Source organism: Coloeus monedula, assembly GCF_965178545.1.
Source record: "Coloeus monedula genome assembly, chromosome: W".
Classification (NCBI taxonomy): domain Eukaryota; kingdom Metazoa; phylum Chordata; class Aves; order Passeriformes; family Corvidae; genus Coloeus; species Coloeus monedula.
In genome coordinates, this window is record NC_138821.1 from 18,873,864 (window position 1) to 18,900,729 (window position 26,866).

At 49.5% G+C, this 26,866-nt stretch overlaps 1 protein-coding gene across 1 annotated transcript in view; it reads right to left on the bottom strand.

Annotated features, from left to right (window-relative positions):
* LOC309584639 (uncharacterized protein) overlaps positions 1-13,224 on the bottom strand; it is a gene marked incomplete at its 5' end in the record, with an annotated part of 38,495 nt that extends 25,271 nt beyond the window's left edge. The window contains 1 exon segment of the mRNA XM_082300780.1: positions 13,093-13,224. Coding sequence (XP_082156906.1) covers positions 13,093-13,224 — 132 coding nt within the window.
* Positions 13,225-26,866: the final 13,642 nt, after the last annotated feature.

A 26,866-nucleotide genomic window follows, 5' to 3' on the forward strand; every position in this document is an offset into this window, starting at 1 on the left:
GACTTTAAGAAGTTGTTTAAAAAATGAGATTCTTTGTCTGATTCCATTCTTTCTGGGTGTAGCAGGTTGGGCTTGCAACCAGGTGGAAACACCAAATTAGTGTAGTGGTTTGGTCCAAGATACTCATTACTGTTTATCTTCTGTGAGATAAGAATTAAGAGAAATGCAAAGCAGGCACCAAACTTGAAAGAATATAAAGAAGTTTATTAACAGACCTAAAAGAAGAAGAAAAAAAAAAAAATACTACACCTTCAGAACTCTCCTCCTCCCCCCACCTTTCTCCCTTCTCCCACTGACAATGTAAAAAGACAACCCTTAAGATGTTCAGTCTGTTTCCCACTTCCATAATAACCTTGTTCAGTCCACTTAGGAAGAGGAGTCTCTCTTGTCCATGCTACGAACACATTATCACAACGAGACAGCCGCCCACTTCCAAACAACTTTGTTCAGTCCATTTAGGAAGAGGAGTCTCTCTGCTCGCATGCGAGTCCCGTCCCCCGACTTGCAGCTTTTCCCACAACTGCTTTCGAGGGTCCACTCTTGAAGGTTTTTGGGGTACAATTTTAAGGTTGAACCGTTCAGAAACAAAAGTTCTCTTCACCCATCTCTGGGAGCATTTCATCTCTAAGAACAGAGGCCTTTCTCCTTCCCTGGGAGCAAAGGGTCTTCCTCATCTTCGTCTTTAGGACTATCTCTGGGAGCATCTCTAGGAACTGAGGTTTTCTCCTTTCCCATTTGGAGCAAAAGTCCTCATCGCTTCCATCTCTCCCTGTCCAAACTTCTCATGAAATAATGCTTGGCTCTCTTCAGTTCGGAGCAAAGTATCAAAAACCTTGCCTGTGAGGCGGGGCATAAAATTCCACAAGGCACCACAAATTTCTAAAGAGTATGGCAATCACCCAGTCTCTCGGAATGTATAAGCCTTACCTAGCTTTTCCAAAATTCCCCCACCCCCCTGAAAGCAGGAACACCTTCTAGGTACATAGACAGAACAATAGGCGTTACCTACCTCAGCCATTCAGTAAGCAAACACTGCACCAGTGCAGTTTCCATCTACTTCCGGTAAATCATTTCAATCTCCGCCCTGGGACGATTAAATAAAGGTGAAGTCCTTGGGTTATTTACACAACCGCGTCACCAAACTTCACCCAATTTCTTGGGGATCTTGAAGAAATGAAGATGCCTTTCAGTGAGTGCCTAACATGCCTCTGTAACATAGAATTCAAGGGCAATGAGGGACCACCCTCCTTTCCAATGCCCATCTCCCTTTTTTAATAGCTGTTAAAGCAAGCTGAAATTTGCCATCTCCCTGCAATGTAGTTTTTGTTAGGGTCTGGCTTGAGATGGAGGTAACTTTCCCCATAGAAGTCCTCATAGTGCTCTGCTTTGCAGTTTGTTCTGGTTTGGCCAAATTTAGAAATATATCCTCTGAGAGAAGGCACAACCACCCCTCCCCCACCAGGTTCAGGAAAAAAGAAATTTTCCTCGAAGGAAAGTTAAGGAGATAAAACTATTTATTTAACAAACACACAGGAACGGAAAATAATGCTAAATAATAAAATCTTTCGCTGAGGAGGAAAAACCTGGGAAAGTGTTAGAGTCCTCCCTTTGGTCTCCTCGGAGCTGGGGCTTGGGCTAGGGCCATGCCCTCTGTGCCCGGTGGAAAGTCCTCCTGATGTGCTCTGAGGTTGAAAGCAGTCCAGTGGAAAAGGGAGAAAATCCAAAATTCCAGGGAAGGAAAAACAAAGTTCAAGTCTCAGTCTCTCTCTGGAGAACAAGAAACTGAAACAACTGGCCAAAAGCTGACTGGAAAGCAGGAGGCCGGGTGCTTCCTCGCTCCCCCTGCCGCAGCTGGGAAAAAAACTGCTATCTCTGTGTGACCTTGAACAAGCTGCAAACTGCTTTGAAAAAGTTTTGCTCAGTTTTTCCAGTTTTTCCTTCCCCCTCTCAGGCTCAGTTTAGAGGCACAGAAAGGCACAAAGTTAATTTCTGGGCACGGGCAGCGATATGGGATACACATCATAAAGTCACCCCAAGACATTCCACCCCTTATCCCATATCGTTGGCTCAATGCCCAAATTAATATATTCTAGCTCTACACACACACACATCAATACATACATATAAATACACATCTATGTACAAACAGTGACAGTGACAATCAGCAAGCAGGGGTATACAAGCATTTCACACTACAGGTGGTTTTCACCCAACAATCAGATCTCCCTGTGGTACACAACGTGTTGTTCCATCTCTCTGCATTACCCACCATGTGCAACCAGGTCCCTGAGCAAAGACAACCCCACAGATGGGTTTGTCTGTACTTGAGGCAAAATTTATCCACACAGTCTTTCCTAACAGACCTCTGACATGCACTACTGGGACCTTATTTCCATCTACTGTATGCAGGGATTCAGATGGGGCTGGACCAGCTCTATTGGTGGAACCTCGGGTGTTAACTAACCAGGTGGCCTTTGCTAGATGCTGTTCCCAATTTTTGAAAGTTCCCCCACCCAGTGCCTTCAAGGTGGTTTTAAGCAATCCATTACATCGCTCAACCTTCCCAGCTGCTGGTGCATGGTAAGGGATATGGTACACCCACACAATGCCATGTTCTCTAGCCCAGGTGTTTATAAGGCTGTTCTTGAAATGAGTCCCATTGTCAGATTCAATCCTCTCAGGGGTGCCATTCCTCCAAAGAACTTGCTTTTCAAGGCCCAGGATGGTGTTCCGGGCAGTAGCGTGAGGCACAGGGTAGGTATCCAGCCATCCAGTGGTGGCTTCTCCCATTGTGAGCACATAGCGCTTTCCTTGGCGTGTTTGAGGCAGTGTGATGTAATCAATCTGCCAGGCCTCCCCATACTTGTATTTGGACCACCACCCACCATACCACCGGGGCTTCACGCGTTTTGCCTGCTTGATCGCAGCGCATGTCTCACAGTCATGGATAACCTGGGAGATACTGTCCGTGGTTAGATCCACCCCTTGATCTCGTGCCCACCTATAGGTGACACCTCTGCCTCGATGACCAGAGGCATCATGGGCCAATCGAGCGAAGAACAACTCTCCTTTATGTTTCCAATCTATCTGTGACACTTCTATCTTTGCAGCCTGATCTACCTGCTTGTTGTTTTGGTGTTCCTCATTAGCCCTACTCTTGGGGACATGGGCATCTACATGGTGGACTTTCACAACTAACTTTCTTACTTGGGCAGCGATGTCTTTCCACTGTTCAGCAGCCCAGATTGGTTTTCCCCTATGCTGCCAATTAGCTTTTTCCCACTTTTCCAGCCATCCCCAGAGAGCATTGGCTACCATCCATGAATCAGTGTAGAGGTAGAGCTTTGGCCACTTCTCTCTTTCAGCAATGTCCAGGGCTAGTTGAACAGCTTTGAGTTCAGCGAGTTGGCTTGATCCACCTTCTCCTTCAGTAGCTTCTGCAACCTGTCGTGTGGGACTCCATACAGCTGCTTTCCACTTTGGTTTCATCCCTACGATTCAACAAGAACCGTTGGTGAAAAGAGCATAGCGTGTGTCTTCTGCTGGCAGTTGGTTGTACGGTGGAGCTTCTTCAGCACGTATCACTTGTTCTTCTTCATCAGTGAGACCAAAGTTTTCACCTTCAGGCCAGTTTGTGATTATTTCCAAAATCCCAGGGCAATTCAGTTTTCCAATACAGGCGTGCTGTGTGATGAGAGCAATCCATTTGCTCCATGTGGCATTGGTGGCGTGGTGGGTAGAGGGAACCTCTGCTTTGAACATCCACCCCAGCACCGGTAGTCAGGGTGCCAGGAGGAGTTGTGCCTCTGTGCCAATTACCTCTGAGACGGCTTGGATTCCTTCATAGGCTGCCAAGATTTCCTTCACTGTTGGGGTGTAGTTGGCTTCGGACCCTCTGTAGCTTCGGCTCCAAAATCCCAGTGGTCAACCACGAGTCTCACCAGACACCTTAAGCCAAAGGCTCCAGGACAGACCATGGCTCCCAGCTGCAGAGTAGAGCACGTTCTTCACTTTGGGTCCTGTCGTGACTGGGCCAAGGGCTACTGCATGAGCGATTTCCTGCTTGATTTGGGCAAAAGCTTGTTGCTGTTCAGGGCCCCAATGGAAATCATTCTTCTTGCGGGTAATCAGGTAAAGAGGACTCACAATCTGGCTGTACTGAGGAATATGCATCCTCCAAAAGCCTATGGCACCTAAGAAAGCTTGTGTTCCTGTCGCGGGTTCGGTTTGTAACCAGGTGGAAACACCAAATTAGTGTAGTGGTTTGGCCCAAAATACTCATTACTGTTTATCTTCTGTGGAATAAGAATTAGGAGAAAAGCAAAGCAGGTACCAATCTTGAAAGAATAAAAAAAAGTTTAATAACAGACCTAAAAGAAGGAAAAGAGAAAAAAATTATACCACACCTTCAGAACTCTCCTCCTCCCCCCACCTTCCTCCCTTCTCCCACTGACAATGTAAAAAGACAACCCTTAAGATGGTCAGTCTGTTTACCACTTCCATAATAACCTTGTTCAGTCCATTTAGAAAGAGAAGTCTCTTCTTGCACGTGCTATGAAAACATTATCACAACGAGACAGCCGCCCACTTCTAAATATTGTTCAGTCCATTTAGGAAGAGGTCTCTCTGCTCGCATGTGAGTCCCTTCCCCCGACTTGCAGCTTTTCCCGCAACTGCTTTCGAGGGTCCACTCTTGAAGTTTTTTGGGGTGCAATTTTAAGGTTGAGCTGTTCAGAAACAAAAGTTCTCTTCACCCATCTCTGGGAGCATTTCATCTCTAAGAACGGAGGCCCTTCTCCTTCCCTGGGAGCAAAGGGTCTTCCTCATCTTCATCGTTAGGACTATCTCTGGGAGCATCTCTAGGAACTGAGGTTTTCTCCTTTCCCATTTGGAGACAAAGTCCTCATCGCTTCCATCTCTCCCTGTCCAAACTTCTCATGAAATTACAGCTGCGTCAGCATCTGCTTATCTCAGCGCAGCAGCTTTGCTTACGAGTTGAACCCTCCACCCCCCCATATCTTCATGAAATTACAATGGGATACTCTGATATATCATAGCTTCACAACAGAATTTCAGCTTTAAGCATCTCCTCTTTCTCTTCCCTCAGGTTTTCAGCGCGTCACAGCAATGAAAGGGTTAATCTCACCTCGGCCTTGCAGCTGGAATGTAGCTTATCGAAGTGGAGAGGGGGGAGAGCCAAGCCGCTCCGGCTGCCCGCAGCAGCGCTGTGGGGGAAGTTCCACGGGTGGAACAGGCCTATGGCTCCAGGATGGCCGTGGCCTGGCCCGGCCTGGCCCGAGCAGGGCCTGGCTGGGCCCGCTGGCCCCCACACGGGGCCCGCAGCCACCTGTCCCAGCGCCGGAAAACGAGAGAGCTTGGAGGGGGAGTTTGCCTATTCTTAAATGTGGATCACAGAGGTGTTCACAACTTTAAGTGGCTTAGAGAATTGTCCATATTCAAACTGGCCAGCTGATAGGTTCTACCAGTTCCCAGAGGAAACTGTAAGCACCCCTTAGCAAGGACGTCCCTTCCGGGACTATGCTTGCTAACCTATGACAGCAGGTCCCTTGACTTTGCTCTTCTTGATGGCGAAACCAGCTTCCAGGAGAATCCGGATAATTTTCTCTCCTTTCTCAAACACTTCTGTTGCGGTGTTCTCCCACACAATGATGTCATCAATGTACTGCAAATGTTCTGGAGCCTCACCCTTTTCTAGTGCAGTCTGGATCAGTCCATGGCAGATGGTGGGACTGTGCTTCCATCCCTGGGGCAGTCGGTTCCAGGGGTACTGCACAGCTCTCCAGGTGAAGGCAAACTGAGGCCTGCACTCTGCTGCCAGAGGAATGGAGAAAAATGCATTAGAAATGTCAATAGTGGCATACCACTTTGCTGCTTTGGACTCCAGCTCGTACTGGAGCTTCAACATGTCCGCCACAGCAGCGCTCAATGGTGGATTCACTTCATTCAAGGCATGATAGTCCACAGTCAATCTCCATTCTCCTTCTGATTTGCACACAGGCCAAATGGGGCTATTGAAGGGTGAGTGGGTCTTGCTGACCACCCCTTGGCTCTCCAGCTCACGGATCATCTTGTGGATGGGAATCACAGCATCTCGAGTTATCCGGTACTCTCGGCGATGCACTGTCCAGGTAGCAGTTGGTACTCTTTGTTCTTCCACCTTCAGAAGACCTACTGCAGACGGGTTCTCTGATAGCCCAGGCAAAGTGTTCAATTGCTTAATGCCCTCTGTCTCCACAGCAGCTATTCCAAAAGCCCACCTGAGTCCCTTTGGGTCTCTGAAATACCCGTTCTGGAGGAAGTCTATGCCCAAAATGCACGGGGCCTCTGGGCCAGTCACAATGAGATGTCTCTTCCACTCATTTCCAGTCAGGCTCACCTCATCTTCCACCAGGGTCAAGTCCTGTGATCCACCTGTCATGCCAGCAATAGAAACAGATTCTACCCCCACATGTTGTGATGGGATTATTGTACACTGCGCACCAGTGTCGGCCAAGGCATCATATTTTTGTGGTTTTGATGTACCAGGCCAACGAAGCCACACAGTCCAAAAAACACGGTTTTCCCTGGCCTCTACCTGGCTAGAGGCAGGGGCCCTCTATGCCTGGTTATCCTTCTTTCCCTGGGCCTGCATCTTAGAGTTTCCTTGATGGGAATTGGACATGCCATCGTCTTTTCAATCATTTCCAGCAGTTTGGCTACAGGCAACTGGAGCTACTTCCTTTTTGGTAGAACTTCCTTTCTGAGACTTGCACTCCTTCAATTCACGCACTCGTGCTGCCAGAGCAGAAGTGGGTTGTCCACCTGTCATGATCCGCTAATGCAAGCGGGGGTCGTGATGGTTCGTTTATAGATCTCAGAGTGCAAAAGGACACAAAAGATTTCAGTTTTAATCAAAACAGTGCACCTTTATTAAGTCCCCACAACACAGTAATGCAGTAGAGAAGAGAAAGAGAGAGAGAGAAAAACAAAGTAGAGAGGAAGAAAAAGGGGGGGGCAATAGCTACCAACGGATGAGACGAAGTCCTCATGGTCTTCTGCCAATAGATTCGTCTGTCCGTGGGGAGATCTTGGGCTCAGTTATTTCAGAAAGTCCCTTTATAGTCCTTTTCAGAAGAGAGGGGCAACTGGCCAAGAGGTGGGGAAATCTACAGCCGTTGTTATGGGGCCCGTTGCTTTGGGAAACAGGTACAGGACAGGTGTACAGGACAGGTCATTCCTTTCCGCTTCAGCGCAGTCCTTCCCACCTGGGCAGCAAGAACAGCGCAGTCCATTGCGACCTGCACTCATTTTCCTCAGGAATGCGTACCAGTTCCCAGTGGGCACACCCGTAGGCAACACTTGGCAGACATCCAACCTCAGCCAGGCCAGGACTGCTGTGTTCAGTCTCTGTCCTCAGCGATGATCGTGAGGCAGATGAGGGATCTTCGGACCGTCTCTTACACCACCCCACCTCCTCATGTCTTCTCCACTGTCACACAGGAAATTCCACAGCTCACTTTGTGGGATGTTCCTTCTCTCTGGGGAATGTCCGCGGAGAAGGCATGCTTTAATCTCCTGCTGATTCTTCTTTATTTCATTTTCCATTTTCTGCATACATGTTTCCACAGCTGGGATTCTTGCATGTGTTGGGCCATGCACAGAGTCTGCATATGCTTGGAGCTTCACTGCCATATCCTTCACAGTCTCATTCGCACCGTAGTTCAGTTTCATTATTGCTAAAGCAGAAGCGTATTCTGGTGGCCCAAGTTGTATGAGTTTTCGCCACATGTATGGAATAACTCTGGCCCGGTCTGGACTCCTCAATCCTGGGTCATTTGTGAAGACAACCTCTACCACCCCTAGTTCTCTCAGGTGTTGGATCCCTTGTTCTATGGTCTTCCACGGGGTTTGCTGCATGTAAAGATCATCTCCACACATATATCTTTCACCCACGCCTGTCAAGACCCATCTCCAGACACTAGCAGAGTCAGCCCCCCTTTTCATCACTTGGTCGATCACTGGATCATGTGACAGGGATCCCAAATGCCTCGCTTCAGCACCGTCCAGCATCACATCATCACCTGCCGCATCCCAAATATGGACCATCCAACTTATTATGGATTCATCAAACCGTCGGGTGTAATCCTTTCTTAGGCTGTGAAGGTCCTTTATGGACATGGACTCAGTAATGGTTTCTGTGCCTGAGTCAGTTGGTGGTTTTGAGGTTCCTTCCCCTGCATCTTTTGAGGTTCCTTCCCCTGCATTATCCTCATCTTTCACTGGACAATCAGTTTTGGTTGTGTGCTTTCTTCTCGTGACAGGAGCCACTGTCAGTGGCTTAGACTCTCCATCTGGTTTGGGCTTGCTGTCTGGTGTGGCTGCAGTCTGAGTGACTGCAGGGGTGTCTCCAGGCTTTGCTGATTTATCTTCCTGTCCCTCTACCATTACCTGCTGCAGTGTGCGATAGGCATATGCCAAAGCCCAACATATTGCAAAGATCTTTTTCTCAGAATTTTCATTGTATTTCTCTTTCAGATATTTCCCCACCTCAGCTGGGTTCTGAATTCATTCAGATGGGAAATCCCAAACTATTGGGTCAGAGAATTTCTTTAGGGTTTGGCCGATGTTCTCCCATTCCCCACACCACTCAGGATTTTCCACCTCTGGGCCAGGTGTCTCATCAGTCACGCTGGAAATCTGAGCTCTCATTCTAGACAAGCTGCGAGACATATGGAAGAAGATTACCAGATTAAATACCAGGAGGGTGGTCTCTTTAACATCCAGGGGATACTGAACTGTAGATACAAAAATGCTGCTAGCAAGGATTTTCTTGCTATTTTCTAAGTCCGTGAGAGACTTTTCTCTCATGCAGAAGAGGTAGCAGGGAATCTAAACAACCAAGCCACCTGCAACCTTGAAAAGTCTTGTTTATGGTATAGTAGAAAAATATTTTGACAATGGATGTTTTAGGATTTTGGCCAATCACCCCCAAGGGGTGGCTGGTCCTTTGTCCAATTAGACTATGAAGAAAAAAGTCTATAAAAGAGTTTGTAAAATAATTAAATCAATCAATCTTGCTGCAGAATTCCTGCCTGCTGGATCTTCTCTCCTCCTCCTCCCTATGGCTGCGGGACACGGTGATATACCCTAGGGCCCAGGCCTGCGGTAATATTTGGTGCTGCCCAACGTGATCTGCACTCTCTGACGTCCTGCACGCTGCGAGCCAAGCCGAATTCCTCTAGGGGTACGCTGCTCCCCTTCCCCCCTGGGACCGGGAGGTCCAACGTGACTGAGAAATGGCGAACAGCAGCTCACAAACTGACGCTGTGCTAATGGTCTGGAAAGGTGTGTTTAGTATAATGCATACCTCCATTTCTGAAAATTCAGTTCGGGAATTATTAGATTGGACTACCTTAAAAGGGATTTCCATGGACAGAGATACTGCCCTGGACTTTGCCTTATGGCAGGAACTTGGCTGTGCTGTCCGACACGAGCTCCCATCTGGGGAGCCAGCAGTGTTAGAATTATATCAAACCAGGCGTTTGTTATTTTTTCTGCTGACAGACCTTGACTGTAGCAGCCTAGCTGGCTCGTCTATTTCGGTGGAGTGACAGAGGAATGTCCAAGGGGGACCGCGCTGACTTGTCTTCCGGGGCAAATGATGGTGGATTCGGAAAAACCCCCCCGGCTCCACAGGCAGAGCCTGTGCCGCCTCACCCTGCACAATCGCAGGACTCCGCGGCCCCCAGGGACCCCGCGCCAGCAGAGGCAGGGGGGGTCAGGGCAGCGGGAGGGCGCACAGCCTGCCTTACCGCTCAGCTTGGCGGTGGCCACGGCTTATCCAGGGCCGCAAATTAGCGGCTTAGCGAATTGGATCCCCAGAGCAGCTCCTAGCCCGGTTGCGTATGCACCTGGAAATAACTTCTTAGCTGGCGTAGCGCCGGGCAAGACTGCACCGAGACTGCCTGGGTGTGGCCCGCTGCCCTCCTTGGCGCTGGACTGTTCTGCACAGTCACAGAACCAAGCCATCGACCTTTTAATTCAGCATCTGCCTTTGCTGACAGAGTTACCGAACATATCCCGAAGGTTAGAGGACCTGTTCAGCTTGCTAGAGCGGCTGCTGCTGATGCCAGAGCCACCCTGCCGTGCAGGGCGCCCCGAGCCCGCGCTGCCAGCACCACTTGCGCCGCCCGCGGGAGCCGTGGCTCCAAACCAGGAAGCGGCATGGCCAGTGGCGAACCCAGAAGTAGTGCTGCCGTGGGAAAACCCGGAAGCGGTGGCGTCTGCGGAGCGGCGGCCGGAGGTGGCAGCGCTGAGCGCGGCCGGGGAGCAAGAAACAGCAGCGGGGGGAGCGGTGCCGAGCGCGGATGCGGAACGAGGGCCAAGCGCGGCGCAGGGTGCGGCTCTAGCCCCAGAGATGGCGGCAGTGGCTCCAGTACCGGTTCGGTTGGAACTGGCCGAGACGGCCTCCCATAAATAAGCTGTTGTTCAAACTGCAGCGCAGACAACTGCAGTCTGTACTGTCTGTTCTGGCTCTAGCGAACTTAGCCAAAGTGCCCCTCTCCGTCCATCTCTGTTCACTCCCAGCATCTCTGAGTTGCCTTTGCCTGATGACTCATCGTCGGGCAGTGAGGCAGATGAGGTTCTGGCCCCAGGTCGTCAGGCGGCTGTAGCCGCGCGGCGAAGAAAAAGGTTGCGCCGGTCTCACCCCTGGACCTTTCAGGACTGCACGGTAACAGTGCGTCCAACCCACTACAGTCGCTTCTTAGAGTCAGTAAGGATGCGAGCATTGGAGGAGGGTGACTGGAGGTTATTGGAAACACTTGGAATGCCAAATAGATTTGAGGATTCTGGGCGTAACCGAGAAGCTCTTAAACTTCATCCACAGGTTGTGCCAGAAGTTCAGGATGGTAGGGATTCCCCAAAAGGGGAGATCCAAGCTTTCCCAGTGTATAAGGCTCTCCCAAATTCAGGCGAGCATGATAAGCATGAGGTGATTGCTTGGAAAGTTGCCCAGGACCTGCAATCCAAGGTGGCACAATATGGGCTAGGTTCTGCTGAGGTTATGCAGATAATAAGGGTGATAAATACAGATTTGCTTTCTCCATTTGATATCAGACACTTAGGTCAAATTCTATTTCAACCTGTACAATTTACAGTTTTTGAGAAAACCTGGAGAAAGCTGGCCGACAAGGCTGCATTAGCAAATATGCAGCTCCCTGCTGCCGATCCTAGACAGACAGCAGGAATGGATGCTTTGATGGGGACTGGTCCCTTCTCTGATCCCAGTCTAGAGGGTACCTTGTCCTCTAGCATCCTGCAGCAAGCTCAACAGGTCGGCATGGCTGCCCTGCTGAAAACCATAGAGTTGTCTGTGCCTAGAAAACGATATACTGAAATAGTTCAAGGGAGATCACTCTCTCGAGAAGCAGGTTGAGGATGACGGGTTAAGACAGATGTTATTAAGGCAGTTAGTGAGAGATAACGCAAACGAGGAGTGCAGAAAAATCATAGATGCCTTACCAGGGGATCCTGAGGTAACAGACATGGTCGAAGCCTGCTCTAAGGTGGGATCTGGGAACCCGAAAAGGTCTGCTTTGGCTGTGTTCCTGCAGCCTGTTCACACATCTTCTGGTCGTGAACCAAAGCAACCAAAACAGGCAAAAAAACGGAAGCGGCCTAAGCCAAACCAAAAAGAGAACACACCAATCCCCCAGTGCAAGAGGTGTGGCAGGCCAGGGCATTGCTCAGACTATTGTAGATCCCAGACCCATGCCGATGGTCGGCCATTGTACGGAAACTTCCGCCGGGGTGCAAGGAGGGGGAATTGCTCTCCAATGCAGTCACTCCCCCAGAGAGTGGCACAGGTACAGACACAGGCCTACTCAGCCACCCTAGAGATGGCACCCAGGGATCAGATGGGTTTGACGTCCACACTGTTGCAGTAAGGATACTGCAACATGCATATATCAAACCAGGAGTCCCGTGGAAAGGAAATATATATGGACAGACAGATTCTTGATAGATGTTTCAGAGATCTTTATTTCCCCAGCCGCATGGCCGGGGCTCTGCCGAGGAACTGTTACAGTCACGGGACCAAGGGTCCTTCTGCCCGCGCAGGGGAACACAAACCAACCAATGGGAACGAGGCTGAGCAGGGGCAGGGGAACCCCGTGTCTGTCCCCTCAGGGCCCCTCTCCCAGGGCTACATGGCAGGGGAGGAGACCCCAACACCTCACCCGTTTTATTTTAATAAAAGGAGAATGAAAACAACTGGATAAACATAACAAGAACAGTTTCAAAACAAAACAAGCCACGCTCCTGAGTCTTTAAATGTCCAAACAGGTTCTCTGGAACATCTTAGGGCTGACAGAAGGGAGACAGAACTCTCTGAGCATGCTTTGTGGGGAAACTGAGGCAGGAGAGGGTTTAACTTCTTCCCTCCCCCTTTTCATCCCCCACTAGGCATTGGAAAGGGATTTTTGGGGAAACAATTGGCAAAAGCATGGTTTTGTGAGGGAAACCATGGATGAAAAAACAGATTAGGAATACACTGGGGGTAATAGGACATAGGGTAAAAGGGAAAGGTGGGATTAGGAAAGGGAGACTGTAGGGGGGACTTACAGTGGAGATACTGTCTAACATGACTACGATTTTTTGCATATATACTGCCTTTTACAGGAACACCATCAGGCCCAGTGACCTGCGATGCTTGTAACCCTTTTCTCCCTAGCGCAATTTTGAATTCTACCACGTCTCCATCTCCCAAGCTTGGGATGCATTTTTCAGGGTTATTCTTTTTAATAGCAGTTCTATGCACGAATATGTCTTGCTGGTTGTCACACCTTGTTATAAAACCATAATTTTGCTTAACATTATACCATTTTACTATCCCTAAGATCTTAGTTACTATGATCTTTTCCTTTTTCCGAGTGGCTGCTGTTTTCTGTCTCGCTGCGTCTTTGCTCTCTCTTTCGGTGGCTCCTGTGTTGGAATTGTCGGGGCTGCTCGTGCCTGCGCGCTCTTCCCGGGGTCGCGTTCGGGGCTGCGCGGGCCGGGCCTGGCTGCACCGCTCAGTTCTCCGTGCGTCACCTCCTCTGGTCGCCGCTTCGCTGCCGATGCCAGGCGCTGTACCCACATCTCGGCCGGGCCCCCGAGCGACGACTCCCCCGCGCTCCGCTCCAGCACGCGTCTCGGCTGGGCGCGGCTCCGTTCTACCACCATCGCCGCCAGCCGCCGCCCGCGCGCCGCCCCTCTCGGTCGGGCGTTCACGGGGCTCGCTCCACCACGCGCTGCGCAGGGCCGTGCGGGCACCGCCGGGTCCCGCTGCTCCCGCCGCGCCTCGCTCCGCCACCGGCACTGCGGCTCGCTTGGCTCCGCCCGCACGTGGGAACTGCCTCGCTGCTGCTCGCAGAGCACTCGGTGCACGTGGCCTGGGCCGCACGGTCCCTGAGCCAGGCTTCCCTTCGCCAAGACACAGCTGACATTGCTCAACAGTCTCGGTAATTAAATAATATTCACGAAAATATTCTTCCATCGGCATATATTTTGACTCCAATATTAACTGTGTCCAAACGGTTTTCCAAAAGCCCTTGGTAAGAATTAAATCCCAAGAAACATAGAAAAAGTTCTTAAACAACCATGCCAGGAAGTGTTTCAGTTCTTTTTGAGCTTGAATCAAGCTAAAATTTACAAATCGTTTTTCAAGAATCTTTTCAAGTTTAAGATAAATGTCCATATGCGGCTCTGAGAGCCAAGAGTCTTCCCACCGTTCCTCCATAGTTTAGATATGGAATAGCAAAGCAAAAACAATAAGAGGAATCCAAAGTTTCCAGGGTTTACTCACACAAATCAGTCGCTTAGGGATTGGGGATCGTTCTGCTCACAAATCGCCACCATTTATTGCAGTGGGGATACTGCAACATGCATATATCAAACCAGGAGTCCCGTGGAAAGGAAATATATATGGACAGACAGATTCTTGATAGATGTTTCAGAGATCTTTATTTCCCCAGCCGCATGGCCGGGGCTCTGCCGAGGAACTGTTACAGTCACGGGACCAAGGGTCCTTCTGCCCGCGCAGGGGAAACACAAACCAACCAATGGGAACGAGGCTGAGCAGGGGCAGGGGAACCCCGTGTCTGTCCCCTCAGGGCCCCTCTCCCAGGGCTACATGGCAGGGGAGGAGACCCCAACACACACCACAGCCACAGTCGTCTTAGACTCTAGCGGTATTTATGAGGTGCCCTTGGATGCATATGGACCCTTAGCCCAGGGATCCAGTGCAATGCTTTGTGGGAAAACCTGATGTTGCCCATCAAGGAATCTTAGTTCACTCAGGAGTTATTGATGCTGACTTTAAAGGTCAGATTTGTGCTATGGTCTCCACGCAAAAACCCCCTGTAACTATTCCTGAAAAGACCTGCCTTGCTAAATTAGTGCCTTTTAAGTCTTGTGTCCCCAGGATAGAACAACAAACTCACGAAGATAACGGCAGTGGATCTACGGGACTTCCACAGGCCTTCTGGACTGCAGATATCTCTGACCAAAGGCCACAGATGATATGTACCCTGGTCCTGCCGAACCCTGGATTCAGCTTCGAGGTTTGATTGATATGGGTGCTGATGTAACTATCATCTCCTTCTCTGCGTGGCCTCCCTCATGGCCTTTAGCCCCGGTGGGATCGGCCATCGCAGGAGTAGGAGGAACCACACAAAGCTATTTAAGCGAACGGCCTGTGGTGGTGAAGGACTCAGAGGGGCACACAGCTATGATTAGGCCTTATGTTGCTACCACATCCCTTAACCTTTGGGGACGGGATGTGTTAGCAGCTTGGGGTGTATGGATTGGGACAAATTTTTAGCAGGGGTCACTGTGCGTAAGGACGCACAGTATCCTACACAGCCTTTGCGGTGGTTGACTAACACACCAATCTTTGAGCCACAATGGCCCCTACCAAAAGAGAAGGTAGACGCCCTTCATCAGCTGGTTCAGGAACAGTTACAACAGGGGCACCTTGAGCCTTCTACTAGCCCCTGGAACACTCCTGTTTTCGTAATTAAGAAGAAATCAGGGAAATGGAGATTATTGCAGGACCTCCGGAAAGTTAATGCAGTAATGGAAGGTGTGGGGGCATTGCAGCCAGGCATGCCCTCTCCCACCATGATTCCTATGGGGTGGGACATCCTGATAATTGATTTAAAGGATTGTTTTTTCACAATTCCTTTGCATCCTGATGACAAACCAAATTTTGCCTTTACTGTGCCTGCCATTAACAATGCTGAACCTGCTAAGAGATACCAATGGAAGGTCCTCCCTCAAGGGATGAGGAACAGCCCAATTATCTGTAGCGGGGGGGGGTCCCGGGAGCAGGAGAATCCAGCCAGAGTCACGATACGAACACCCATACAATTTGAGCATCGTGCTCCAGTTTTATTATTCGGTTACACCAAGTTATACTTTTTCCCAAAGTTCACACCCCTTTCCCATGAGAAAGCCTCTAAGCAGCGGGGGAGCTGACCAGTGTATACCTTTCCCAAGGCTGTTCAAGGCTGCCAGCTAGCAGGTGCCTTGCAAGCCTGCTTTCAGCCTGAGGCCCCATCAGGGGTACTTCTGCAACAGCCCTGGGATGCCCAAGCCCTCCTGGGGTATCCTATATTCCACAAGGAATCCCTCTACACATCCCCCATTTTCTTTTTGGGCAACCCAGGTCTGGTCGATGATCTATCGCAGCCCCGCTTTAAGGCAAAAAAAAATACACCCAAGTATTATTAAACCTAATATAACTACAAATAGCAATTGGCAGCCTTCTACTACCAAGGTACACAGCCATCTGGTGAAGCCCAGACCCTTAAGCCAATCTCCAATAGGGTCGTCTGTCTCCTGAAGGATGTGTAGGCCCCTCTGGAGGTCAGAGAGGTGCTTGTGAATTGGGACAGAGTGGTCAGAAAGATTCATACAGCACATACCCTGGAACTCTTCGCAGCCGTGGCTGTGAGCTAGTAGTAGAAAATCAATGGCTGCTCGATTTTGTAATACTGTATGTCTAACACTAGTAACATCTACGCTTAACTCATCAAGCATCTGCGAAGTTATGTTTAACTTATCCCTCTCCCAGCAAGCAAGTTTATGCAAAATAGCATGAGCCCTGGCTGCCGAAACACCAGGTAACAACATAGATGCTAGCCAAATTGACTGCCTTCACTTGATCTAAATGGGCAGACAGCTGATTGAAAATGTCCACTAATGCTCCTGTCTCAAGACAGTCAAAAACCAATTTCTCATTCTACCTCTGTGTTTGGTGCTATACCCCAAAATTTATGCAATTCTTTTTCTTAATTTTGTCTTTGAAGAAAGTTCCCCGACACCCACCACAAGTGACTAGCAGCCACCTAGGGCAGCTGTTACATTCACCCCAGAGTCTCACTGTTTCTCCTGCTATGGAGAGTGGTGGATCTGGCAAGTCCTCAGCTCCTTCACTCAGCCGCGTCTGCAGCCTCTCCCAAGGCTTCTCGGGACAGGTCTCAAGAGTCCCAGATGTTGAAGTAGTGGCGTCACTTTCCTCAGGAGCTGATGCTGACTGTGCTTTCTTGTTTCGGGGTCCTGTAGCATGGCACCACTTTGCTGGGCACAGCTCTGGGCAGTGATGCAGCGATGCCTTGTCCCTGTTGTTGCAGGACATTCTGTAGCATTGCAGTCCACGTTCGTTCCCAGAGCAGGAACTATGAAGGGGTTAATAACAACTGTATGATGCTGATGTAGTAAATTGAACACAGGACACCTGCTGTAAAGATAGACTGCAAAATGCTTTGTGTAGATAAGTCAGCAAGCTTTTTGATTACTTTTTGCGTTATTTGTTGGTACTTCTCCTTCTTTTGGGGCTGCTTCCGGACCGCCCCGGCCGGCTTTGGCTTTGCAGGAGACGAAACCGCAGAAGCCGCGCTGCTGCCGGACGTCCCGCTGTTCGGCGAGGGGGGTGAACTCTCTTCCGCTTTTGGCTGGGTTTTAGGACCTCTCTGTTGCTCTGCCGCTTTCGGCAGGACAGTAGGACTGCCTGTGTCTCCTTGGCCCGCCTGTGCCCCGCCCCCTGGGTCTGGCGGCTCAGCTTCCGCTTTCGCAGCCATTTCTCCCTCAGATGTTGGAGGGGTAACATCCTGCCCTGCTGAATTCAGCAACTCCCCCAGTGAGCGGACGGATGCTGCTGTGCCTTTAATCGGTCTTCTCGCAGCCAGCCCAAAGAACCGTGCTACCCTGGACTCCACCCTGGTCTCTGGCCGCTGCTCCATAAGACCCCTGTCTGTTCTTTTCCCTGAGCTGCTACTCCCTAAAGCCTCTATGGCAGCCTTAGCCACTGTCCTCTCTGAGTTCATCTCTGCGAGAGTGCTAGTTACTGCCCTCCAGGTTAAGCCGAGGGCTTTAGCTCCTTTAGCTGCCTTTCCTCCCTCAATCGTGGACAGCCACAATTTATATCCAACTTCCCCCCACGCCTCGGTTGAAAACAAAAGCGAAGTGTAACTCAATAATCCATGTTCCCGGGCCCACGTGACGAGGGCATTCAGATCTCGGTCTTTCACGATCTCGCCTCTCTTAGAGAGGATGCTAGCTAGGAGTCGAGGTCCTCTCCCGTAGTCCATAGCTTCTGTGCTGTGGGTATTCGCTCGGCCGCGCGAAAATATGGTCTCCGGCCACTCAGCTTTGAGGTTTAGCCCCTGGCTTTACTCAGCTTCGGGACTTATCCTCCGGCTGGCTATCCTGCTTTGAGACTGGGCCCTCAGCTTTACTCGGCTTCGGGGCCACCCGCTCTGGTTCCCCTGGCTCTGCCGCACCGATACGATGAAATACGGAGTCTTACCGCATTGAAGTGAACCTGCCTGAAGCAAAACTCACCCGGGTCCCTGTTCCGGCGCCACGTGTAGCGGCGGGGGGGTCCCGGGAGCAGGGGAATCCAGCCAGAGTCACGATACGAACACCGATACGATTTGAGCATCGTGCTCCAGTTTTATTATTCGGTTACACCAAGTTATACTTTTTCCCAAAGTTCACGTCCCTTTCCCATGAGAAAGCCTCTAAGCAGCAGGGGAGCTGACCAGTGTATACCTTTTCCCAAGGCTGTTCAAGGCTGCCAGCTAGCAGGTGCCTTGCAAGCCTGCTTTCAGCCTGAGGCCCCATCAGGGTTACTTCTGCAACAGCCCTGGGATGCCCAAGCCCCCCTGGGGTATCCTATATTCCACAAGGAATCCCTCTATAATTATTTGTCAGTGGTATGTCACCCAAGCTTTAGCTGGAGTTTGCAAGCAGTTTCCTTATGCGCGCTGCTACGATTACGTGGATGATATCCTGGTGGCAGCGTCCACCCAGGACGAGCTGCTGAGAATACAGCCTCAACTGCTCGCTGCTCTGCATGCCTATGGATTAGAGGTAGCTCCGGAGAAAGTTCAACAGCATCCTCCTTGGAAATATTTAGGAGTGAAAATTTTGGACCAAACTATCCAACGCCAGGAGGTGCAATTCCCGGATTCGATTAAAACCTTGAAAGATGTTCAGAAGCTGTTGGGTGTCATCAGTTGGTTACGACCTTATCTAGGTCTAACTGCAAAGCAACTTTCCCCGCTTTTTAATACATTAAAAGGGGATCCTGATCTGAATTCACCTCGGGAGTTGACTCCGGAAGCGCGACGAGCGCTGCAAGAGGTCCAATGGGCTGTTTCCGCTCGTCAGGTTTATCGAGTGGATCCCTCCATTGCTATCACTGTTTTCATTACTATTCCAGACCTCCATCCTACAAGTATCATTGGCCAGTGGAATGCTCAATGGCCTGATCCTTTGCATATCCTAGAATGGGTCTTTTTGCCTCACCAGCCGAAAAGGACTGTGACCACAGTGTTTGAATTGGTCGCTTCTCTGATAATCAAATGCCATCAATGGTGTTTGCAACTGATGGCTGCAGACCCTGCAGTAATTGTCATTCCAATCTCAAAGGAATACTTTGAGTGGAGCCTCATCCATAGTGCTTCTTTGCAAAGCGCGCTGCAAAACTTTTCAGGGCAGATCGCTTACCATTTGCCCAGCCATAAATTATTGCAGCTGGCAAAATCGACCGTACTTTCCTTGCGGCCGAGAAACAGCCGAGTGCCAGTGCAAGGACCCACCGTCTTTACGGATGGTTCAGGGAAAACTGGGAAAGCCATTGTTACCTGGAAGGAGGGATCGGAATGGCAGGTGCTGAAGGAACACAAGTCAGGCTCTGCTCAGTTAGTTGAATTAAGGGCTGTTACCATGGCTTTTCAACAATTCTCACAGGAGCCTTTGAATTTGGTTACTGACTCTGCTTATGTAGCAGATATCACTCAACGCTTAGATTGTTCATTTCTGAAGGAGGTGAACAATGCGGCTCTGCTTTCGTTGTTGCAAACCTTGTGGTCTGCAATTCAGGCTCGAGTGCATCCGTATTACATTCTGCACATTCGAAGCCACACCAATTTACCAGGGTTTCTAACAGAAGGCAATGCCAGGGCTGACATGCTGGCCAACCCTGCGTGGGTAGGGCCTCAGCCTGACAAAATTGTACAAGCCAAGGCATCGCACGGTTTCTTCCATCAAAGTGCACATACCCTGCAGAAGCAGTTTCATTTAACGCCAACCGAAGCACGCGACATTGTCAGCGCTTGTGCTGACTGTCACGGACTCGCTGTGCCTTTGCCAGCGGGGGTAAACCCCAGAGGGCTAAAAGCCTTGCAGATTTGGCAAACGGATATAACTCACATCCCAGAATTTGGTTGGCTGAAATATGTGCATGTCTATTGACACTTTCTCCTCGGCTATGTGGGCTACTGCTCACACTGGAGAGAAGGCCCGTGATGTCATTGCCCATTGGAAATTGGCTTTCTCAGTCCTGGGTGTGCCAGCTTCTGTGAAAACCAATAATGGTCCTGCCTACGCCTCGGAGAAGACGCGGCAGTTTTTACACCTATGGGGTGTAGACCATACCTTTGGTATCCCACATTCTCCTATTGGCCAAGCCATTGTTGAACATGCTCATGGTACCTTGAAGCGTGTTTTGGAGAAACAAAAAGGGGGAATGCATGGAGAAACTCCACAGAGCCGACTAGCAAAAGCTTTGTATACAATTAATCACCTTACAGTACCAACAAATTAAAATAATCCTGTTATTCTGAATCATTTTCTCTCATTGCAATCTGCAGGCAAGAGACAACTGCCCCGGGCAAAAGTCTGGGTACGGAATTTACTCACTAACTAGTGGGAAGGCCCTCATGAGCTTATCGTTTGGGGTCATGGGTATGCTTGTGCTTCCACAGATACTGAGGTATGGTGGCTACCTTCAAAATGCGTTTGCCCTGACCTACAGCACCAGAGGCAGAACAGGCAACCTCCCAATGATGACCAGAAGGCCAACCACCCAAATGGCGACCAGAATGTAGATCATCAGCCTAATGACTCTTCTGATGATGACCAGGATGTCAACCATCAGGCAGATGGTCCTTCTACAAGCAGAGACTGGGACGGTCCTTCCACAAGCAGAGACTGAACGTTAAATTTCTTGTTATGGAGTCAGATAGTTAAAGCCTTAAGGACATATTTAGAATTAATAACTGATGTAGATTTCTATTTAGGATTAATAGTAGAGTTGTTATCTTATAAAACAAAAAGGGGGAATTGTAGATACAAAAATGCTGCTAGCAAGGATTTTCTTGCTATTTTCTAAGTCCGTGAGAGATTTTTCTCTCTCACAGAAGAGGTAGCAGGGAATGTAAACAACCAAGCCACCTGCAACCTCAGAAAGTCTTGTTTATGGTATAGTAGAAAAATATTTTGACAATGGATGTTTTAGAATTTTAGCCAATCACCCCCAAGGGGTGGCTGGTCCTTTGTCCAATTAGGCTATGAAGAAAAAAGTCTATAAAGAGTTTGTAAAATAATTCAATCAATCAATCTTGCTGCAGAATTCCTGCCTGCTGGATCTTCTCTCCTCCTCCCTAAGGCTGCGGGACACGGTGATATACCCTAGGGCTCAGGACTACGGTAATACTGAACATTCTCAAAAGATAACCTATCAAATTTAAAGGGAAGGGAAACCCCGTCTCCTCCTCTTCTAACAATCTGGGTGCAATTACTAATAAATTCCCAAAACAGGCTACTGAAGCTAGGACTGGGGTTAGGACGGGGAAACCACATATCATACACACTTCGAACAGCTGCCTGTACCTCTGTTAACTTCTTATAAATCGTTATCACAGGGCAAAGCAAGATAGAAATCCTGATTCGTCTCCCTTCTCTGTAAAATCTACATATCAGGGACAAGATTGGAGCAAGTTGTGGGTCGGCAAACAACCCTAGGGACCAAAAAAACACCAGTACCTCAATGAAGCCTAAGGACCAGAAAGACATGAGTACATCAAGCCAGAGAGACATTATGAACTCAACCAACATGGTGACTACTTTCCCCCAACACAGAATAAGTAAATTCAAACCAAAATGTAATTACTACAAGTTTTTTCACTTTCCTTCAAGCCACGCAGTTGGGTGCCACTAAATTTGTTCCGGTTTGGCCAAATTTAGAAATATATCCTCTGAGAGAAGGCAGGTCACCACCCCTCCCCCCACCAGGTTTGGGGAAAATAAATTTTCCTCAAAGGAAAGTGAAGGAGATAAAAACTATTTATTTACCAAACACACGGGAAAAGGACAATAATGCTAAATAATAAAATCTCTCGCTGTGGAGAAAAAACCTGGGAAAGTGTTGGAGTCCTCCCTTTGGTCTCCTCGGAGCTGGGGCTTGGCCCAGGGCCAGGCCCTCTGCGCTCGATGGAAAGTCCTCCCGATGTGTTCTAATATTGAAGCAGTTCAGTGGAAAAGGGAAAAATCTAAAATTCCAGGGAAGGAAAAAATTCAACTCTCGGTCTCTCTCCGGAGAAAAAGAAGCTGAACAACTGGCCAAAAACCTGACTCGGGAAACAGCAAGCTGGGTGTTTCCTCCCTCCCCTGCTGCAGCTGGGCAAAAGTCGCTATCTCTGTGTGACCTTGAACGAGCTGCAAACTGCTTTGAAAAGGTTTTGCTCAGTTTTTCCTTCCCCCTCTTAGGCTCAGTTTAGAGGCATAGAAAGGCACCAAGTTAATTTCTGGGCATAGGGCAGCGATATGGGATATATGTCATAAAGTCACCCTAAGACACTCATCATATTTTTCCAGTCAGCAGGAGTGAGAATATAGGCAGAACTTAATGTCTGTAAATATGTAATGAGTTGCTCAGAAGTTGCACCCGTGTCTTGTGCCAGCCTGCGCAACTCCTTCAAGACAGAGTACTCTACATCTTTATAGGATGGAGGCCTGGCCTGCTCGTCGACAACTGGGTATGCAGTTAGATATGGGGGGACCCTGTCTCGATCATGTGTAGGGTGCAGTTGCTGCCTGGGCATTACAAGATGCCGTGTCTGAATAGCTATTCAAAGTAACAGTCTCCGGAGGGGCAGTGGAGCTGGCGGGCAACTCCTGGCATGGCCTAGGTGGGGGGGGCGGCTTGGCCCAGGGGTCCACATGGGAGAGGGGTAGCTGCAGCATTCTAGAGGCCCTGCAAGGGCGGGGGATTATTCGGAGAGGCCTTGATATTCACCACGGCTGTAGGGATGTCCACATCCAAGGCCGGGAGGCCACAGTTGGCGGCAGAGATTGGCAGAAGTGAAGTAGCCATGGAGGGGGCTGGTGAAGCAGCCGTAGGGGGGGCTGGTGACACAGCCGTAGGGGGGGCGTGTGCCAAGAGGGGGGGTGGCGAAAAAGGAGGCACCGGGGGAGAAGCCGTGGGCGGTGCGGAGGCCGTAGGAGAGGTGGGCGGTGCAGAGGCTGTAGGAGAGGTGGGTGGTGCAGAGGCGGGGCCAGGAGGGCTAGGCAGCACAGAGGCTGTGAGAGGAGTAGGCAGCACAGAGGTGGGGTTGGGTGGGGCGGAGGTGGGGAGGGCAGGCAGTGAGGGAGCTCTAGGACCCGGGGGAGACTGGAATGAGGGGGGGAGAGACAGGTTCCCAGGATAGCGGGGCTGCCAAACCTGCGTTGGATTCTGTAAGAGCTGACATTATAATTCCCCAAGTCGCGAGATGCCTGGATGCACAGACGTCACTCGCACTTGCAAGATAGAAAAGTTTTTGCCCAACCGTTTGCCAAGCATCTAAGTAACAAATTCTGGCTAGTGGGATATCTTTGATATGCGTAGAAAGCCAATCTAGGAAAGAAAGGAATTTAGCATCGGAAACATCTCTGTTCTGCCTTCGTAAAAGCTGCCGCACAGTCTCTAGGGTCTGTTTCTGCTCAAGAGACAGCTTAGTACCCATTATTAACTGCAGTTCACCTCAAAGTGTCGAATGCCAAGTTTGATAAGGTGAAGCTGAGAGTTTGCTTGGGCTGTCTAAGCGTGCTGCCTGGGTTTGCCGCTGGAGCTCGCTGCCAGAGTTCACCGTAGGGATGCGCTGCCTGGAGCCGCTGCCAGAGTCCTTTGCGTGGGCTTGGGCACTGCCTGGGGCCACTGTGGGGGGTCCGCGGGAACCGGTGCATGTTGCGGGCTGGGGCCGCTCCTGGGGCCCAGGGGCTTTGGTCCTGGGCGAGGTCCACTCTTCATCATAGGGTAGTTTTTTGCATTCAGGCGCCAGATGTAACAATATGGAGCGGCGAGGAGTCCCCAGGCAGGTGCAAAGGAGGAACTTTATTTACAAAAAACCTGGCCTTTTTATGCCGTTAGTCGGTTGTTAGTTTACATAGTTTTAAGGCACAACAAACCAAATTTAACCAACCACCATACACCACGGTGCGGGCACGAGGCATTCACGCAGCAAGCCTCACTTCCTCTATTCTAGCTGAGTCATTCTTCCACAGTCCATTTCTACTTAGGCTAAGTAACAGGCCGGAGCCATGATTTTACCAGGCCTTCCCTTTACAAAGCTTTACCTATCGGTCACAGGTAACACCATCCCTGAACTGGGAAATGCTATGGCAGACAAAACAGCAAAGGCAGTGGCTAGTGGGGTTCAGGTTCAAGCCCTAGTTTTAATCCCTTCTAGAATCCTTATGGGTGAAAAACCCCCACCATATGACACTGATGATTTAAATTGGATACAAGAAGAAAAGGGACAAATAGGAACAGACGGGTGGGCTAGAATAAAGGATCTCATAGTCATACCCAGAAAATTGTTAAAATTATTTATCCAAAACAAACATTCTAAGACACATTGAGGAGTTGATGCTTTACATAACCTCTTAAAGGACAAAGTGATAGCATTGAAATTAAAGGAGAATCGAGGACATAACTTCCACTTGTGAAATCTGTCTTAAAAAAAACCCCAATACCACTGGTAGGCTAAACACAGGTACTGTCCCTAAAGGAGTTTTACCAGGGGATGTGTGGCAAATTGACTTTTCTGAATTACCTAGAAAAGAGGTATACAAGTATATTTTAGTCCTCACAGACACTTTTTCAGGTTGGCCAGAAGCTTTCCCTTGTACAAGAAATAAAGCTAGAGAAGTTGTTAAAGCTTTAGTACAAGAAATTATTCCACAATTTGGGGTACCCAGTGTTATGAATGGATGATGTAGGTTTAAATCAGCTCTTGCCTTTGCCCAGGCCTCTGGCAGCAGGCAGTTGTGTTATTGAGCTGTCCAGCACCCCAAAGATCCACTCTTATTTGCAAGTTCTTTAATAATGGCTAATTTGGTCTATTATAAAATGAATTATTTATTAATAGATGCAAAACTAACAGACATAAGACTTAAAACAGACTATTACTACACAGGGATAAGACAAAAAGGGAATACTAATATTATACATGTGGAGTTAAAGGTACCATTAAATTTACAGCTAGCTAAGAAATAGTATAACTTAGGATCCAATTTTTCTTACCATCCAATCTTGATGGAGTACACATCGAAAAATCCTCTCTCTAAATTCCCAGGAAAGTGACCTCAGAGCTGCATCCAGCTTTGGGGAGAAATCTTCTCACACATTCCCAAAGAAGTGTGCAAGAGAGTTCTGCTCTATGATAATTTGAGTGGGCTTTTATAGACATAAGAACCATGTCTTTTGGTCTCCGATGTTTATTTTCCTTTATCTCTTTCCACATCTGCTCTCATACCAAGATGTGTACTGGGGCTTGGTCTCAGACTCAGGAGCCTGGAGATGACCTCCTGCTGGGCTCTCTGGCTTCTTGCTGGGCTATTAATCTGGACTGAGTTATCTCTCCCAAATGCCCCAGCCATGAGAGGGAGGACGTCCTGCCACACCCAGGGAAATTAATTCTGATAGGGGATCACACTTTGTAGCCCAGGAAGTGCAGGGAGTTGTTGCTACCTGCCCGAAGGGCCGCCCGGCCCGGGGACCTGCCCAGGCATGTCCGGACTTGTCTCTGCCATGTGCTCTGAATCCCCTTTGTTCCAAGCGCAAGTAGAATCTGAAAGTAGCACGGACTCCCCCGAAACAGAGTCCGATTGTCTGGTTACCACGGGTCCACGCCCTGCTCTCCCCGTTGCCCTCCCCCAAATAAAGGTGGCTGATCGCAGCTGGCCCGTCCCCGTTTCTCCTGCTTCTCCCTTCTGTGAACAGATTCTCTCGTCCCTCCTGGGACAGGAGGAATAAAGAAAACGAATACAGGCATGGAGTCAGGGCTATATTTCTACCTCTTTGCTTCTGCTTATGACGATAGCCTAACAGCTATCACTTGCCGTGTTTCGGAGCCACCGAGCTGCCGGATCGCCTGTGCCGTCTCTCCAGGCAGTTTGAGGCATTCCAGGGCATAGAACGGTGAGTCTGCCGACTGAGCAAGAAGTGAATTCTCGTCAAATGGCACCCAACGTGCTATCTCGGAACCACGGTTCTAGAGAGACTTTTTAGGGTGTCCCGGCAAGCCACATGTCAGCCAGAGTGAACCCTGTGCATGCAGTGCCAGCACTTTGCAGCCCTGCTGTTGCTTTTTTCATGGTAGCGAGCTCAGAGCACCAGCCAAAGCCCCCCCCCCCCCGCCACATGGCATGGGAATGGCTGAACAGCAGAGGACCCACTTTGCTGTTTTTTTCCTCCGGATCTGCTTTCCTGTAGTAAATTCAAGGCTTTGGTGAGTATTTCCTCACTGGCTTAGGGGCTCGTGTCTTATACCTGGTTTTGGTGCATTTTTTTTTCTTTTTTTCCGTTTTTTCGCGATTTGGGGCTGAGGGAGTGGTGTTGCTTTTATAATGAGATCTGAAGTCTCTGCACACCACAAAGAAATATATTACCAAGTTCAGAGTTACCTTTCTTGTACTGGGCATAAATATCCTAAAAGTTTAGTTCAATCTTTTGTGCGCTGGCATTTTCAGTACTTTCCTCAGCTAACCTCCAAAGACATAAGGTCTTCTGAGTTTTGGGATGGTGTTGGGAGAAAGCTTTCCTCTCTCAGGCACTCAGGAGATGAAAGAGTTTCAAAATTTTTTCCTCTTCTGCTACTAACTTACACTTTGCCAAAGAAGAATGCAGTACAGGAAAAGCCACTGCAAAAACTCCCAGTCTACTCCCTTATACTTTCTCCTAAGCCCCGTGTCCCTGATCCCGCTTCCCCTACGCTGGAAAACGCGGCTGGAGCAGCCTGCTCTTTAGCACAGGAGAGCTGTCGACCTCCTGGCCCACCCATGTCTCCTCAGCACCCTGCCTTGGAGGGGATTCCGGAGCCTGTCCTGGGAACTTTCCAACCCCTTTTCTCCACTCCCTTGTCTCCAGTTTCTAGTCCCCATGTTGTAAGCGCGCGAAAAAAACCCTTTTCTTTAGTGGGGGGGGATTCCGAGCGCAGGGGAGCCGGCCAGAGTCACGATACGAACACCGATACGATTTGAGCATCGTGCTCCT